Source organism: Uloborus diversus, chromosome 10 (assembly GCF_026930045.1).
Source record: "Uloborus diversus isolate 005 chromosome 10, Udiv.v.3.1, whole genome shotgun sequence".
Taxonomy (NCBI): Eukaryota; Metazoa; Arthropoda; class Arachnida; order Araneae; family Uloboridae; genus Uloborus; species Uloborus diversus.
In genome coordinates, this window is record NC_072740.1 from 105,000,586 (window position 1) to 105,018,637 (window position 18,052).

At 34.9% G+C, this 18,052-nt stretch overlaps 1 protein-coding gene across 2 annotated transcripts in view; it reads left to right on the top strand.

Moving 5' to 3' along the window:
• The window catches only part of LOC129231438 (uncharacterized), a 181,034-nt gene that overhangs the window by 128,888 nt on the left and 34,094 nt on the right, over nucleotides 1-18,052 (top strand). For both annotated transcript variants that reach the window (XM_054865754.1, XM_054865753.1), the window contains one exon: nucleotides 17,175-17,764. In XM_054865754.1, coding sequence (XP_054721729.1) covers nucleotides 17,175-17,764 — 590 coding nt within the window. The remainder of the gene's footprint in view (nucleotides 1-17,174; nucleotides 17,765-18,052) is intronic.

Consider the following 18,052-nt stretch of genomic DNA (forward strand, 5'->3'; position numbering starts at 1 on the left):
TTATTCTTTGAACACACAACGGGCCACATGGACCAACGTCGCGGGCTGAATGCGGCCCGCGTCTTCACTGCGAATTGGCTTTCCCATTCCATGGCTGCTGTGAGTCCTAATATTGAACACAACAGCCCTGAACGAGATTTAACCGAACAATGTAGCAGGTGTCATGTCATTGAAGCCGAGAGTGCCTAAAAACTGGTGGATGAAGAAAATTTATCTCACCAGTGAGATGCCGTAAACATACAGCAGATAAATTTACTTTGCCTACCAGTTTATTCGCACTCTCAGCTTCAATAAGATGACTTCCGCATCCCACACGCTTAGTTCCGATTCCAGTCTGCGAAATATGCAGCGAGGACGAAATCGTAGCTTCTGGATAGTTCAACCCGCCTGTCGGGTATGCTGCCTATAGTATTGCTATAGGTGCGCCAGCCTGATGCTGTAGACAATGCTAGTGTGCAAGTATATAGTGCGCGAAACAATCTATATATATAAAAATCTCGTGTCACGATGTTTGTTCGGGGTAAACTCCGAAACTACCCAACCGATTTTTCTCAAATTTCATACCTATGTTTCATTTGGTCCAACTTAAAAGATAGGATAGTTTTTATAATTTTTTTATTGCGAATTTCATATTAATTATGCAATAATAGTGTGAATTAATTGTTTAGTTCTAAAAATTCTTAATAGATGGCGGTGCAAGTTAATTAATCGATAAAACTAACATCGTATGACTTACTGCTAAAAACACCATAATAAAAAAACTCGGAAATGTTGCTTAGAACTTCCATATAACGTTTCGGGATATTACAGGTTATTATTCACTTCTTGAGAAAATCAACTATATTTTTTAAAACGTTTCCTTAAATTGTTACAAATTGCAGATTTCACACCGTTGTGAAAAATATTTTTCTCCACCAGTATCAAGATTAACTAAACGTATTTAATAGGTGTATTGGTTTCGGAGCGATTACGGTTCGTCCAGATTGACTCAGCCCCCAACAAATGCGAAAAGATATCTGGATCACGAAGCTTTGCAAGAGTTGCAGAGGAGTTACATTCGAGCTACTTGCTGGAGAGTCTGCCTGCGCGTTGGCAATGATTGCATTAATGCTTTGGGAACTGTCTTGGACAACCAAGAAGGTTCCAGACTTTTACATTAAACCTACGTTTGGCTTATCTAAATGTGCCAGAATCATAACTGACTTTAACCAAGAAGACTACTGATTTCTTCGAAAATATTCCAGGATAAGTTCTGGAAGGTTACCAAATTTAAGCGGAAAACATTTATTTTCTTTCTTCCCCCCCCCCCAAGAGATTTTTAATATCATTAATTCTTGCAAAAATACGTTCGCAACAGAAAATTGCAGTTGCTGCTACCTTTTTTAGATGGTAGACGAACAGCACATTCAGCTTAAAAGTTGCCTATTAGATATTCATAACAAACCAAACGCAATGTGTAACATTAAAGAAAAAACGCGGAATTGCTGTAGTGTTGCAAAAGAGATTGTATTATAATTTGGGATACGTGTAATATGGTTCATAAGTAAAAGCATTCATTCGAAGCACATCATAGGATTATGCAAGATTTGAAAGGCAACGATCAACTTTTAGGTGGTATTGTCTGAATACTGTCTAGGGACTTCCGGCAGACAATACCAGTTATTCCGATGAAATCAACGGATGTTTAAAACAATCGTTTTGACAGCGTAATGTCGAGATGATGCGATTGACCACGAACATGCGAGTACAAACGCAAAATGATGTATTCGCACAAGTATTTTCTAAGCAATTGCTGGGTATTGCAAACGGTGAAACTGAAATGTATCAAAATACACAGTACATCAATTAACCCGACAATTTCTGGACTGCAATTGAGACAAAAAATTAACTAATTAAGAGTGTATTCCCGAATAAATTTAATTTGTTTTATTGTGATTGCCTCTGGAATCGCGTTATTTTGGCAACAAAAAACGTTGATGCAGAAGCAATAAACTTTTAAATGCAACAGTTGTTGCCCGGTAATTTGAAAAACTTTAATTAAATCGATACAATTGCTGATTAGAACAAATCATTGAAGTTTCCAACTAAATTTTAAATTCCCTGTATATACCAGGAATGACACTACACAATCTCCAGTTGAAAATTTATTCACCAATTAATCTTCTCCATAATTTAAACCCACCCAGGTTTTCACAAATATACAAGTATAGTTATCAAAAGGGTCACCGGAAATGCTCTTGAAGCAGCAATTTTGACGGGAAAGTTTGAAGGAGGAATCATCCTGCTGTCATGCATTCCATTAATATCATCAGAATCTCCAATACAACTTAGAAGGCTTCATATTCCGCTTCGCTTTGCCTTTGCGATAACCATTACTAGATCTCAAGGCCAAACAATATTGTCGATTTGGACAAGGAAAGTAGGTGTTTCTCCCATGGGCAATTACATGTAACCTCTTCAGGTGTGGAAAAACCATCAAATCTGTTCGTGTTAGCAAAAGACAGATTAACCATAAGTAACGTGAACAAATTAGTACAAAGATAATTTTCAATATTAATAATTTAAAATAATCGAAACAATAGTTTGAAATCAATGTTATCTAACTTATTCATAAAATTCCACTTTATAATAGCTTATCAATGTATGTAGTATATTTTGTGAGAAGTCATTGATTAAAAACTATAGTTAAAGCTGAGATGAATAAAATGTGCATACAAAAACTGTATATTGGTTAATGCTTAATTTCAACATTATGATACTTTACCTACCACTTTCAAGTTATTTTGCACCATTGGACGAAGTAAGTACACAGCAAAAAATTTCCGAAACGTTTCTGAGTATTTCCGTGTAACGTTTCAGGATTTCAGTGGTTTTTATCAACTTATCGGAAAAATCAAGTAACATCGTCAAAACGTTCTCTGAATTGCTACACATTGCGCGAATGCAGTTTCTCACTGTTGTGAAAAATATTTTTAGCTACCAGTTCAAAGATTGACTGAACGTATTAATAAAGTGTATCGGCTTCCGTTCGAATACGGAATGTGTATTTGTCCATGCTAATCAGCTCCCATAGAGAGCGAATGAGTATGAACTACTTGCTTTGCAAGCGCGTAAAATTCGTGATACATATTTGCAATTCTAGGTTTGCTTTGGCAACGTGTTCGAAGCTGCTTATGGAGTTTTCTTAATAAATCATGAAGGTGCTAAACTATTATATGATACCTACCTATGTTTACTCTTAAGGCCATGTTTGCAATACTTCTTATGGAATTTTCTAATTAAATCAGAAAAGTGCCAACCTATTATACCTACTTAAGTTTTATCTAATGTTCGGGAAACACGACTGGCTACTAGCGGGAAGATTTCTGAATTTTTCAGGAGGCTTCAAGGAGAATTTCAGAAATGTTACTGAATTTTATCGGAAAACGTTTCTGATTTTTGTAAGGTATCTTACTGGTAGAAATTTGTCACATCAGCTGCCCATTATTTTCCAGGAACAATTCTGAATCGTTTTAACACTGATACTTACTGAATTTAATCAACGTAAGTATAGAAAGTAATGCTTTTACAGTAGAAAATTTAGTTAGTACTTTAGTAATAATTAGTTAGTTAGTAATTTAGTAGTCCTACTTCGGCCAAACACGACCATTCTCAATTCCCTGTGATTTAAAATCGACTGAACATTTTCCAGCATTGTTAAAAATATTGATTTGATCGTATAAAAATAATGAGTAAAAATTGATTTTCCATTATCAGCCACAGCAACGCGTGGCTGGGTCAGCTAGTATCAAATAAAGCTAAGTTTTGTTTGTAATGTTAGAAAATCGGAGAAATGACAAGAAGTCAGATTTCCGTTCACCTTGGTTAAAATTAAAATGACTTTTTTTTTTTTAATTACGGGTTGAACCATCTCGAATCTCGTTGCTAGAAACAGCATTGGGAAATTACTTTCCTAAATTGGTTTTAAGAGATGTTACATGTTTAACTAAAACCGCCGATTGTGTTATGTCTTTTTAATAATACCACGCATTATGATCTTTCGCATAAATTAGGATTTGAAACAAATTCTCTTTTTTTGATCACAAAAAAGCCTCTAGAACAATTACTGTGTTTGTCCACTGGGTTAATTCAAATAACCAAATTTTTCCCAAATAAAGTTCGAGTATAAAGGGTTTGCTCATTAACGGGTATTTATATTCTCCTGTTTCTGCTTTATTTTTTAGATTGATACTTCGTTCATTTTATGTATTTAGAGCAAGTTTTCACGGAATAAATGGACCTTGCTTCGCTCGAGTCTCCAATCTATTTAATGCTGCGTCTTCCCACGTTGTGCGGTATATTTTTTATATTTTTGTGTGCGATGGCTCAAACTTCTGCCGATGTTCTGCGAAATTAAAAACGCGCAATTCCATTTTACAATCAAAGACTTTTTATTCATTCCAAAATAAACCTGTAACATAGGTGCAACATTTATCAAACATATTCACATCATGTTTCTAGGTATGAAGTTGAATATTTACATTTCTATGAGGCTTGAATGATTATATGAGCAATCCAATAGGTTTATATTAGGAAAAGTCAAAAAGTTCCATTACTTTTAATTTGTCATTATTCGGTTTACTAAAGAACGATCTATACGATGGACCAGCCAAACCTCATCCGTCTTTCTTAGGTTAATGCAGATAGACAAAAATCAGTAAATATTTTTACTTTTTTTTTTCAAAAAAAAAAAAAAAAACGACCGTAAATCGCTTTTTGCCGGAACATAATCGGCTAAAAAGTATCGGATTACGGAAGAAAAGAGAACTTCAAAAAAGCATTAGTTGAGCTGGATAATCTCGATCTTTTCATTGTTCACCTTCCGTTACTTGATAAACCGTGACCTTGAAAGAAGCGTTTTCAATGTGGGGATGGTCCCTAAAACGTTTTTCGTTAATAACTCCTGTTCTACTGCACGGAATGCAGTGAAATTTCGTATCCTGGCTGTATTTTGCGGTCTAAACATAATTATGTAGCAAAAATTAGGGGTTCCCATTTGAAAATCAAGAGTTGGTGCTCATTTTGCTTTGTATATGGTCCCTTATCAAAATTTTACCTACGTAGTTTTAAAGAAGACTTTAAACTAAGTCGGATGACATCTTTTTTTCCTTTCTAGCACGAAAAATGGCCGAATAATTAAAAGTGTTTCGTTTTTTTTTTTCTATGACTGTACATGATTAAAACTTACTGAACTTACTGAATGAGTATGTTTCTAATCACGTTATCTAATAAGTAACCAATCAGCGACTCCCCTATGATACCAGAACACAAATAAATTTTTATCAGCGTACCCCCTGGATCTGAAAAAAGTTTCAGCAGGCAGACTGATGATGTGTGTAAATTGCTGCAATTTTACTTAGTGCTGAAAAAACCAACAGCTCCAGATTTAAACTATCTTTACGTGTCTCCCTTCAGAAAGACTCCGTACGTTTTATAAGGAAAAAAAATGGACCATATGAAAAGCGATAATAATATTGTCCCATAATATTGGACAGATAATCGATGAGTCACTGTTTGAATATAAAAGGTATATAGATAGAACTATTAAAATAGCTAAGCGGTTAAGACAACATTATGAGAGGTCTCATCTTCGCATTTGCCGGTGATTTTACACAAACTATTCATGTAGTTCCTTAGATACAGGCGTGCAGATATATTTCAGGTCTAATAAAAATCGTTTGCCTTTAGGAACTCTGTTTGATCTCTGTATCTTAAGAACATTTTTAAAAGCTCATATTCATTCCATTAAAATTAAAAGCGGTATTCCGACAATATCGTTGTGAATTTTAATTTGTCTAATGTATACAATGCAAATGGACTCCCAAGTAAAATAAATGTAGACTAATATGATTTAGAGTATTATTCTTATTGGATCTGCAGCATATCAGTCAACTCATATTCCTCAAATTCCCATAATCCTTGCACGTTTCCATTTCCAATCCAAGTAATTTCAATTTCCAATGAAATTTTCTTATGCCATCACCGTCTTCAAATGTAAATAATATTGTTTAAGGGGAAGGATAGGTTGGTTTTTCTTCGTTAGGGACTGAAGTGAATCGATTTCTTTCAAAACCTCATAAAAACGGAACAAAAAATGTTGTATACCAACATATTTTAAAACACCCGCATAATATTTATTTAAGACAGAAAAATTTTCAACCCGAACAAGTTCGGGACGGGCCTCTAGTCTAATTGAAAGTCATGTTTGAATAAAATTGTCAAACATGACTCAAGCAGCGCATCTAAAGGCAGGGCACCAGTTTTCTGCAACGAATCTTTTGTACAATTTGGGACGTTCTCTTGCTTACATATTTTCCACATGGATTTTGCTGCTCTCCGTTATCCTTATATAGTATTTCTGTAGCCTGTTTTTTGTTCGTACCTGAAACCTTCCTCAATTCTTGTTCGATTTTGTTGATTTACACCTTATTTAAAAGCTTACTGTGCAGACTAATGACAAAAAATAGACCCACGGTCTAATAATTGTTTATTTTTTCTGTTAAAAAAAACTGTTTTAAAGAAACCGAATGAAGTTTTCGGTTAAATTTAGAACTTTAACTTGCCCTGTGACCGACAGAGCGAATAGCTCGATCAGCAGAGCGTTCGACGGGTTACCAGGAAAATGAGTGTTCGGGCCCATCTCCGGACAATCTGCATAAAAAAACAATAAATAACAAATATGAGGGAACAGAATAAATGAGATGGAAACGCTGTTCGGGGAATTCTGATTTGAACTGCCATAGATTAAGTCTTTAAGCAGGGCGTTAAAAATCAAACAATATGATAATACAAGCAATGTTTAAAAAAATGATACGTATATTGTAATATTTTGTTGTCAAAAAGTATTTTTGGTAATATTAAAGGATAAAGTTCCTGTTATTAACGTTTGAAATATTAAATGAGACATACTAATATTCAGTGCAGCATTATTTGCTTAATATTAAGCATATTTGTATAGTAATTGCTTTGTTCAATGAAGCATGTCCTGTCCATGCGAAGCAAAGTGGATGGTGCAAAGTGAAATAGTTCATATCATTTACTCATTCAGTCTTTTATCAAATCACGTACGTGTTCATTTATTAATTAGTTCAGATGTTTCCAAACTTCAGACCCTCGTGGACCCCCTCCGGAAAAATTACGCACTTCGCGGAGCCTCGCCCCCCTCGTGCCAAAAAAATATGATATGACTCAGTGAAATCTATTCTTATTTTCTAATATATTTTCACGCTTTTTTTTCCAAAAATTTATTTATTCATTGTTCTGTAAATTTTTCAGAGCACTTATCTGGTTTTCATTTCTTTTTCGTAAATTATTATTTTGAGTTATGGAAGTAAATTCTATTTGAAATTCCATTAGGAATAAAAATGTTATCACCAAATTTCTACAACAAATTTACTATTAAAAATGAACTTTTGAAGCTGTGTACAAACCAATGATGACCTTTGGCGCGTACTCCACTGGCTCGCTGAATGCTTACGCTTGCTGTCTACCGCGCTTTCAGATTATGATAATTAAGAATTAAATATTGCGGTCTGTGTTAATGGCGTCAGTGAATGCCAGTCAATTGTGAAGCCTTGTGCATAAGCGTAGAAAATGAAATTGAATCTGCGCACTGATTAAAATAATTGTTGAAAAATATTAATTTTAAATAATATTTGTCAAATTATTTCAAAAATTACCAAATTCTATGTTTTTAAGCAGGCTCTTTGAGAAAAAAAATATTTTTAAAATTTCGGAAACGATCACATTATTGAAATCGACTGCAAACTATAGCATTTGATCTATTTCAGCCTTTGCTTCAGCAAAAGTTTTATTTAAAGAATTGATTGAAAATTTCCAACTTTGAAGAACTTGCGAAACTTTGAAAAGCTTTATCTCGAAAACTATTAGGGCTAACAAGCCCATTCTAATGTCAAATTGTAGCAAATTTATTCTTGTTTAAATGCGTAAAGAATGATGTTGATCAAAAACGTGCTCCTTCATGGTCAAAATGAGGAAAATCCGAAAAAAGTACGGAGATTCGGCAGTTTTGTTGATTTTCAAAAGTTTTCCTCGAGGTTGCCGAGGTGGAAAACTTGGATTTTGCATTTTGGTCACATCCCATACAAGAAAAAAACATGAAGCCTACTACCCCCGTTTCATGCAACTTATGATCTACTAGGTTACTGGACTATTACCCTCAATAGATTAAGCTTTAAACTTTTTTAATACTGATCGAATTGAAAATTTTGCTTTTAATTTATATTGATACTTCGTAAGCATTTGAAACTACTCTGCTCAAAACAATTAAAGGATATAAAAGTTTTTGTACAAAAAAAAAAAGGTATTACGAAATATTTTTTTGCATAGAACCGAAGAAGGGAATTAAAAATGCAAATTCTTCTTAATTTCAAGCGTCACAGTATGCAATTTTTGAGTTTGAATGATATTTCGCTCTTAACTTATTGTAAGACAAGAAAAAATGCAGCAAATAATGATTGACATTCAGTAAGCGCGTTGTTTCGATGAATGCGATGCCTCAACGAACTCATTTAAAGGAATCAGAAGCTTTTAAGTGGTTGTCAGGCTAGAGAGAAACCAAACACAAGCCAAGGCAAAAGAAGCTATTGGAGTTTTGCAAAGTGTGATTTCTACGAGATGGAAACGGTTTTTAGAGACTGGAAATACTGGCCGAAGATCAAGGCAAGGTCGCAGACGGTTAACAACGTTCAACGAAGACCGTTATTTAGCTTTAACGGCTCCGAGGCACCGATGTATGAATGCTACCCCACTACAACGACACCTTCGCTCGGGTACTGGCACCACAATTTTGACACAAACTGTCCGAAATCGCCTTCACGCTGTAAGTCTGTATGCTCGTCGACCCATGGTCTGTGTCAGATTAGCTGCAAGACACCGTCGCGATACAGGGAGTGGGTAACAGAGCATGTGAATTGGAAAAGAAATGAATAGAGCAATATTTTTTTCTTTGACGAGTCCCGTTCTTGTCTTAATCCATATAATGGCGTATTTTCATCTGGAGGGATCTTGGCACTAGAAACAATCCAGCTTTCGCGCCCGAAAGTGTCAGATTTGGTGGTGGTAGTGTGATGGTGCATGCTGGCATCTCCATTGATGGGCGCACCGATCTACATGTCATTCCGAATGGAACTCTGACCGGTCGTCAAAGTAGAGATGAGATTCTCACACCTATTGTAGTCCCTTACCCTGCAGCAATTGGAGGTGACGTCATGTTAATGGACGAAAATTGCAGACCATATCGTTCTTACTTGATGAATGATTTTCTTTGGGCGGAAGGAATCATACGAATGGAATGGCCAGCGTGTTCTCCAGATATGAACCCAATAGAGCATGTTTGGGACATTCTAGGCAACGAGTTTTTGGACGCCTACCATCTCCCCAAACTCTCCAAAAACCGGAAAGAGCACTTCAGGAGGAGTGGGGCAGAATATCCCAGCCCCTTCATTAATAGCCTCATTAATTCCATGCCTTAGAGGTGTTTTACATAGCTGGCCGTCCGGGGTTACCATACCTCCTACTAGAAGCGATTTTCTTTTAAGAAAACCCCAATTTTTTATCGCTTTTCTCATACGCACAAAGTGCGTTTTTTTCCCTTTTGTTCCCTAAAGTGGAAAAAAGTATTTTTTCCTGCCATACAAATGTAATTTTTGTCTCAAATAGTTTACTAACGCCTGTCGATAATGTATCAATCATCCAAAAAGTTCTCCAGGTTCAAAAACAACCCAAAACCTCAATATCCTTTAATTGTTTTGAGCAGTGTAGTTTTCTCCGACTTTATTATTCTTATATACCCAGAAAAAGCTCAAATACTAAATTAGTTTTTTCAATAGGTTTTTTTTTAATGAAATAGAAAAAGAATATTTCCTAATTATGTGTCTCATAATAACTAAAGTAGAAACTCTAAACTATAACCTCTATTTTCTAAAGCTAGTGGGAAGCTGAAGAAACTATTTCTTTTTCTATTGATTTCGTATCATTTGGAATATTCTGCTGCGTAGTTATGCTTCATGAATTCCGATGCATTGATGGATGAATTATTCATGATATTCCACCTTCAGATATTTATAGTTCTTGTTACGATTGTTTGCAGTCACATCAGAGGAAAATGGAACAAAGCCTTTTAAAAATGGCAAAATGTTGAAACTCAAAGCATTATTTTCTTTCAAGAGAATTCTACTTTTTCTTGAATAAAAAAGAAGTATATTACCATTTATTGAAGATTACAGTTGGACAATTGCATTTCATACTTCATTATGTTTTGGGTTATTTCAGAGAGTTAAGACGTGGAATACGCAATCATGAATAAATCTCTTGAATTCAGATTGCGTGAATTGTGAATGCGCTAGGAATTATGCACCAAATCGAGAGAAGTGTAATTTTTAAAAAGTCCAAATTTGAATTTTTATTTTTATGAAGTAAAATATGGAATGTATTTCGTATGAACTACAACGGTACTTTCTCTTCGAAAATAAATGTTCCGCATAAGTTTCGATCTTTGAATATACAGGGTCTTTCAAAAAAAATGAGGCTTTTTAATTTCATAAGAGATATTAGTACAACATTCCAACTAAGACATATGCATTTGACTTATGTAGAAGTTATGTTTATTGTCCTACCGATGTTTTAACCTCTGTCTGTGCGTGGTGTAGACCACATTGAAGCTCCACATTTCTTGGTGACATGGTGCTGTATATCGTAATGCAGATTTTTTCCTTTTCTTATTGATTTACCTTGGAGAGCAAGTGTTTTCAGTTGTTGCAAAATCTAAACATTATCCAAAACACAGACTGACCTTAAACTGAAAGAAAACTAGTATGTTGTGGCCATCACGAAACTTTCTTCTATATCTTTCTTATAATTCTGATCCCTCCCCATGCTTGACGAAGAAGCAATTTCCCCACAAAAACAAAATTACACATGCAAAAACTTAACGACCATCCCAATGTCTGAATTATAGCAATATCAAAGCAAAGAGCAAAAGTTGAAAGTTAAAGGACTTGCTTGAATTAATTACAAATATTTTATTTGTTAACAAACATAAGTTGGCAACAGTTAAAATTTTTAAATCATTTTGAGATAATATTTCCGATCATTTCCGTACATTTAAAATCACGAGAAATAAGCTGACGACAGTTATTACTATTTATCTTTCTTATTGTTGCATTAATAAAGCTTTTTTTATTAAAAAAAAAAAAAAAATCTGCACCTCTTGGAGCGATTGGCGCCAAAATTGAACCAACGTCTGTTTACATATGGATTCACATTTTTTCCAAATTGCATCCAGAACTTAGCATTACTCCTTGAGATATGGCACTCACAATGGAAAAAAAATAACGTTCGATTGCGCCCCCCTTTTTCAGCTGTTGACACCAAAATAAAATCAGCTGATATACCCTCTAAGGGCTACTTGTCGATAAATTTTTGTTTGATTCCGTTCGTTATTTCTTGAAATGCAGCAGTCAAAATTGACGACAAAAAACGTTCTATAACTCAACGCCAGTTTGAGCTACTGGCACCAAAATTGAATCAGCACCTCTTCCTGTTAGGGGCAATATATGTACCAAAATTTGTTAGATTCCGCCTGTTACTTCTTGGGTGCTAGCAAGCACGCATAACTCAAGAAGCGTACCATTGCTCCACCCCCTTCGAGGAATTCGCGCCAAAAACCAATGGGCACAAATTCGCATAGGGGCACATATGTGTACCAAATTTTGTTTGATTTCATGCAGTAGTTTCTGCTGTAGAGCGGCCACAAAAAACTGGTCACACACATGCGTGATACACACACACTGACGCACACGGACACACACACAGACAGACATTTTCCAAAAATGGTCGAAATAGACTCAGCACACTTCAAAACGTTCAAATCCATCAAAATTCGAAATTCGAAAATTTGCACGAATCCAATACTTTTTTCTATATATCTATATTATTATTATTATTATTATTATTATTATTATTATTATTATTATTATTATTATTATTATTATTATTATACTATTATTATAAAGAGAGAGACCGGATTTCTGTGTGTTTATATGTTCGAGGTAATCTCTGGAACCACTGCACCTATTTAAAAAATTCCTTCAGTATTTGAAAGGTACATTCTTACTAAGTGACATAGGCTATAAATTATGCATATATTTCTTTATACTGTTTTTTTAAAACTAATACGTTCTCTTCGCTACCAGTTTATTTTTCGTACTTTTTTGTTCTTATATACGGAAAAACGAACTCAGATTGCTCTGCATTCGCAGTGACAAAATGATTCACGGAGCTTTTTTAAACTGAAGGGTGAGAAATGGCAGCATGTGAAAGATAAAAATGTCGCGATGCCACCAGGTGAGCCGCCGAAAATCTTTCCTGTATTTGAGGCTGCAGAAGATTGGGTGTATCGCATTCTGTTATCCTAACACATTAAAAGCAGAATAACACAATGTTTACGCTTCAAACTTTAATTAAATGAAATATACTAGCGATTCGCTTCGGGAAAATTAGTTTTTGAATTCAAGTAGTGTAGATACATAATAATAATTCGTGTTTCTGAAAGTTGTAATTTTGCATGAATTCAATTAAGTGGGTTTAGTTTAGAAAATTGTTAACTGAAAGAAAAATTGCACACAATTTCCGTACTTTCAAAGTTAAGAGTTAAATCAACAACGAACAAAAAACAGTGAGGAAAGAATTTGACAAAGAGAAAAAATAAATAAAAATTATTGCTGAACTATTCTTCATCATGACAGTATTTAAGCATTTAAAAACGATATACACTGCTTGACAACTGCTAAGGAACAATTACGTTTTTTTGGAATAGTTAATGATTAAAGAAACAGAACGAAATATATAGTTAGTAGGGAACGTGCTTTTATTATAAGTACAAAATAATACAGATATTACTACATCAATGAAGTAAAAACTTAAAATAAAAGAATAATCCTACTTAGGTGATTTTCATACAACCATAAGAAAATGATCTAGTTCAGAATGATGGAGACATGAGTACCTTAATATGATGTATGATTACCAGGGACACTAAAGTACAATTTACATCTGTTTTCCATACTCCCCACTAATCATTGAGGAGGGCTTGGGGGATGTTTTCCTACTCCTCTCTCAATGCAGATTTGAGTTCTTGTACTGTTCTCGGAGGGACGGTTTTTTGCGCAACACGTCTGCGAAGAGCCTCCCAGGCAAGTTCAATTGGATTTAATTTGGAAAAGTAAGCAGGCCACTGCATACGGAGAATGTTTTCACTTTGCAATGTGTCTGACACTTCAATGCTCTTGTGTGACCGTGTATCGTCGTCCGTAAAGAAAAAGTCTGGACCTACAGCCCCCCTAAAAAGACGGACATGGTCCAGCATAACATCTCTGCAATACATTTGCGACGTATCGCTTTCTTATTCAAAAATGTGAAGCGGTGTTCTGCCACTGTGCATGATGCTTGCCCACACCATGACGCCTGAGCCGTACCGATCACGTTCGCAAACAAAGTTTTGTGCATAACGTGTTCCACGCTCTCTCCACAGTAGTTGGTGACCAGAATCACTTGTCACACTGAAACGAGATTCGTCAGAGAACATCACTCTAGACCAGTTTTGACGATCTCACCAACATGTTCCTTACACCTGCGTAATCTCACTCGACGACGGCGTGGTTGAACTTGAATGCAACGTACGGGCTTCCGTACATACAAACCGACGTTATTTACTCGCTGTGAGATGGTTCTTGCAGATACATGCGTACCGGTAGCGGTTGTTAGATTTGCAGCTATCTGTCCAGGAGTGAAATTTCCGTTCCTTTTTGCCATGAGGGCTACATAGCTATCCTCTGAAGAAGTGGTGCTTCTACCACGACCCCCGGCATGCTTTTGCAAAACATTTCCACCTTCAGCGGCCTTCTTTAATCGGGAGATGGCACTTTTTGATACACCCATTGCAGCAGCCACAGTGGTGACACTTAGATCTGCTTCTAGTCGTCCAACTGCTCGTCCACGACCGTAGATACTCAAATGATGTCTTGCTGACATTTTACTCTTAGGTATTTCAAGAACCAAAGAGAATTTCAGAGAAAAATCTTTTTTTAACATCCAGCACTTTTTTTGTTAAAAACCAAACAGCGTGAATTTTCGTACGAATCTTGAGCGCGTATGCACTGCCTTTTATACAGATAACGAGTCTTGGTCTATCACGCCATCTGAACTTGAATTTATTTCCATTGGCCAGGTGGTCGAGGTACAAATTTGGATAAATCACTTGTTCCTTAGCAATTGTCAAGCAGTGTAACAAACTAATATAGCTCACAAATATCCTATCAGAAGGAAAATGAAAAAAAAAAATATATAAATGGAGGCATATGAAAAAATCAAGTTCGCCGATGGAAACGAGAATATTTTAAAAGTCATCCCTAGCTTGAGAAAAACTCTTAGTAGAATATACAATGTTCATTCTAATAGCTAATCTGAATTCGGTCACATAAGAATTCATTTGAAATATTTTCGTGGTTCTACATATTTACAAAGTCGATTAACACTTAAAGATCCTGCCAACCTATCCAGCAGCATATAAAAAAAACTCGCTCTTAGAGATGGCAACATATCTGTGAAAATAACCTTAGTTTATACATGAAACTTTCTGACTCCGCTTCTAAACTCAGATAATTGTTAACAAGTATTTTAACTTTTATGTCAATTTTTATATCCTATGGCTTTATGGAAAACAGTTAAAAAATATCTCTTTGACGACATATTAAAAGGAGAGCGTCAGCCGAATTACTGTGATTGTCGTTCAATGATAAGCGATATGAAGATTAGAGGCAAAATTTATGAATGAAGTGGACACTCTGCAGGGAAGTTTGGTTTGCCACCGCCGCAGAGAATCAACGAAAAAATTCTATTGAAACATGATTGGTACATGAAAACCAGAAACGTAAATTAATGTTGATCGGCATACCCGGTGAACTAGAAAAAATAAATAACATAAACACTATCAAAAATCAACCAACAGGCTTCTGCGATGGGTTTTTTTTTTTTTTTTTTTTTTTTTTTTTTTTTTTTTTTTTTTTTTTTTTTTTTTTTTTTACGGAACTGCAGGGAATTTAATTAGAGCAAAAACTGACCATTTCACGTTGAAACTACTTTGAATACTTCCTACAGAAAGACTCCGTAATGTTAACAAGAAATAACGGGCAATTGGGAGAATTTCTTTTATAGGGTACTCCTCTGGACTTCTCTCTTCATGCTTTTAAAATCCAAGACGATATCCTAATAGTTTTATTGCGGAAGTATAATTTGTCTAATCTATTCAATGGAATTAAACTCCAATGTAATTCACTACGGAATAATATCATTTCGAGTAATGCTCTTATATATACCGCACCAGCAGCAGATGATTTGGCTCAAATTCCTTGCATGCCCATGGTCCCCTTACATTTTCTTTTCCAATTTAAACGATTACGATATCCAATGAAAATTTCTTATGCCATTACCATCATTAAACGGACAACTATACGATACGCAGTGCAACGTTACATACGGGAAGATTGTATTGTTCAGTGGGAATTATATGTTGGTCCCTCTTGATCTGGAAACGAGGTGAATCAATTTGTTTCAAACCTCTTAGAAGTGAAAAAAATAAATGTCTTACGATAAATTTTCAAATTAAACAGTACTTTTATAACATTTTTAAGATAGATTGTTTTTTTTTAACAAGAACTAGGTCGGATTAAAAAAAAAACTATCTCTAGTGTTAGATATAGAAGAAATTAAAAATAAATAAATAAATAAATAAAATAAATTTAGAAAAAAAAATATTCCTGTGACAGCAGAATAACTGGTATTAAACAAAAGTCTTTTACCTTCATGAATGAACCTGAAATATTTCAGAAACATTTCCAGCGAAAGAAATCACGTTTTTGAAATAAATCAGGAACTTGAAAAAAAAAAAAAAAGATAACACAGGTTTTCAGTAACAGTCATGCAACTTTCCACTTTCAAGGAAAGTTTCTACAGCTTTTTAAAAAATAAGGCCAAAGCTAAGGAGTGACTGAAAGCAAGTATCGTGCAACTTATTTGTCTGCGATTATAACAAAGCTACTGTATTCAGAGACTGCCGCTCCCTCTGTGTTCAGAATGCCATCAATTAACAGTTCGTGTATCAATTTTCAGTTCAAAACATATCCAAAGAAATTAAGAAAACATTCGTACTGATAGCTATAAGTTTTTTTTTTTTTTTTTACAACAATACCAAGTTTTTTTTTAACCTCAATTACAACTTATTGTTATTGAGGACGACTTTCGCCAATTATCCTTTTTGTTCAAAGAAAAGTGGTGAAAACCCATGAAATACCGGCACGTTGTTAAAATCGTGTTAGACGTCCGGATTTTTGTTTTGTTTTGTTTTTTTTTTTTTTTTTTTTGTACGGTGACAGAATCTCACAACACGTAATAATCTGCTCAATGGATCAATGTTTTTGGAAGGATCGTATTCAGAAGCAAGACTTGGGAACACATTTTATAAAATTTGAAAGACTTGCGCACGTGAAAATAAAACATGTGGGTAAGAGTCATTTCTTCCATCAATAACGATCCAGGGACTTATTACACCATCATTTATTTAATTACTTTAATATATTTTTAAATGTTAAAAGTTTGCATTTAAAAAACTAGAAAAATCGTTTGTGTATAGACATTAAATATGAAGCAAAACGATTGTGTGTACTAAATAAACATTTTTTCTGAATGTGAAATCAGGTATATCTTTGTATCAGGTATTTCATTTTCAGTGCGAGAGGTCATAACTTACTTAAAAGCTCAACTTACCAGATCCTCATTGAATAGCTAAGATTTAACATTTTTTCATTGATATGTTTTATACTACTTACCAGAAATGATTCAATTTATTTTATGTACCTCTCGTTCAGCTTTCCAACTCTTTGAACCCATAGCAAATAAAACCTTCTTGCATTCTGAGAAACATTTTTTGCGTTCATATAAAAAAAATTATTGCACCACACCCATAAATATTTTGCTTTCTATTTGAAGTTATTTACATTTTTAGATTGTGATGCTTTGAACGTGTTGTGCATGAAAATTCTTTTTATCTTCTTTGTTAGGTATTCCTGAAGACCAAGAAACCAGCAACCGTCCTAAAATACTTCTAAACCGTCTTACCGGCTTCGACCATGCTGTCCGTGTCCAGTACCGAATTGTACTTGGAGATGCAGACCGAGTGTTCGATTCCGGAGTCCTGTGCCAAATGTCTGACGTCACGGGTCGCATCCGTGGCTTCCCACTAAAGTGCACGGTTGGTGATCTTCTACGCCGTGGCATATTGAGAATTTATGTAGAAATGATGTATGCTAATGCAATCAGCGAAGTTTTGATACCACTACAAAACAAAGACCCTAGCGATACAACCCCCAACTGTTATGACAGGGAGAAGCACGCTTGGTTAGCGGAAGGTGATATAGAAGGAGAGTGTCTGAAGTTGAAACTGTTTTGCTCTGATTTGCATCACGTACCCAGGAACCACCTCAGATATGTTTCATGGAACGCCTATGTTGTAAGGAGTGATAGTGGAATTCCTTCAAATGAGAAAGAGAATGATATGATAGTGGTTTTGAATGCTCCTCATTGGAATTATTACATTCAAGAAGGAGTGGATATGGGTATCGTCATGGAAACCGATATTCCTGTATCTTTGGTAAGAGTCATTTTTACACTATATTGATAAAGTGAAGTGCTTAAAGCCAATAAAATGGTAACTATAAAGTCGTATTGAAAGAAGTAAAAGTGAGTATACATTTTCTTGATTTTATAAACCATAGTCATTATTATACCGATCAGTGTGGACTTGGTGTGACCCAAAGGTAAATAATTTATGATTTATCTTACTTAGCAAATCATCCCAAATGAAACGGAAAATGTTTTTAGCACAAAAAAGGTGACTTCTTCATCAGTATGTAATGTTTATTGCAAGCATTGTGAGTTA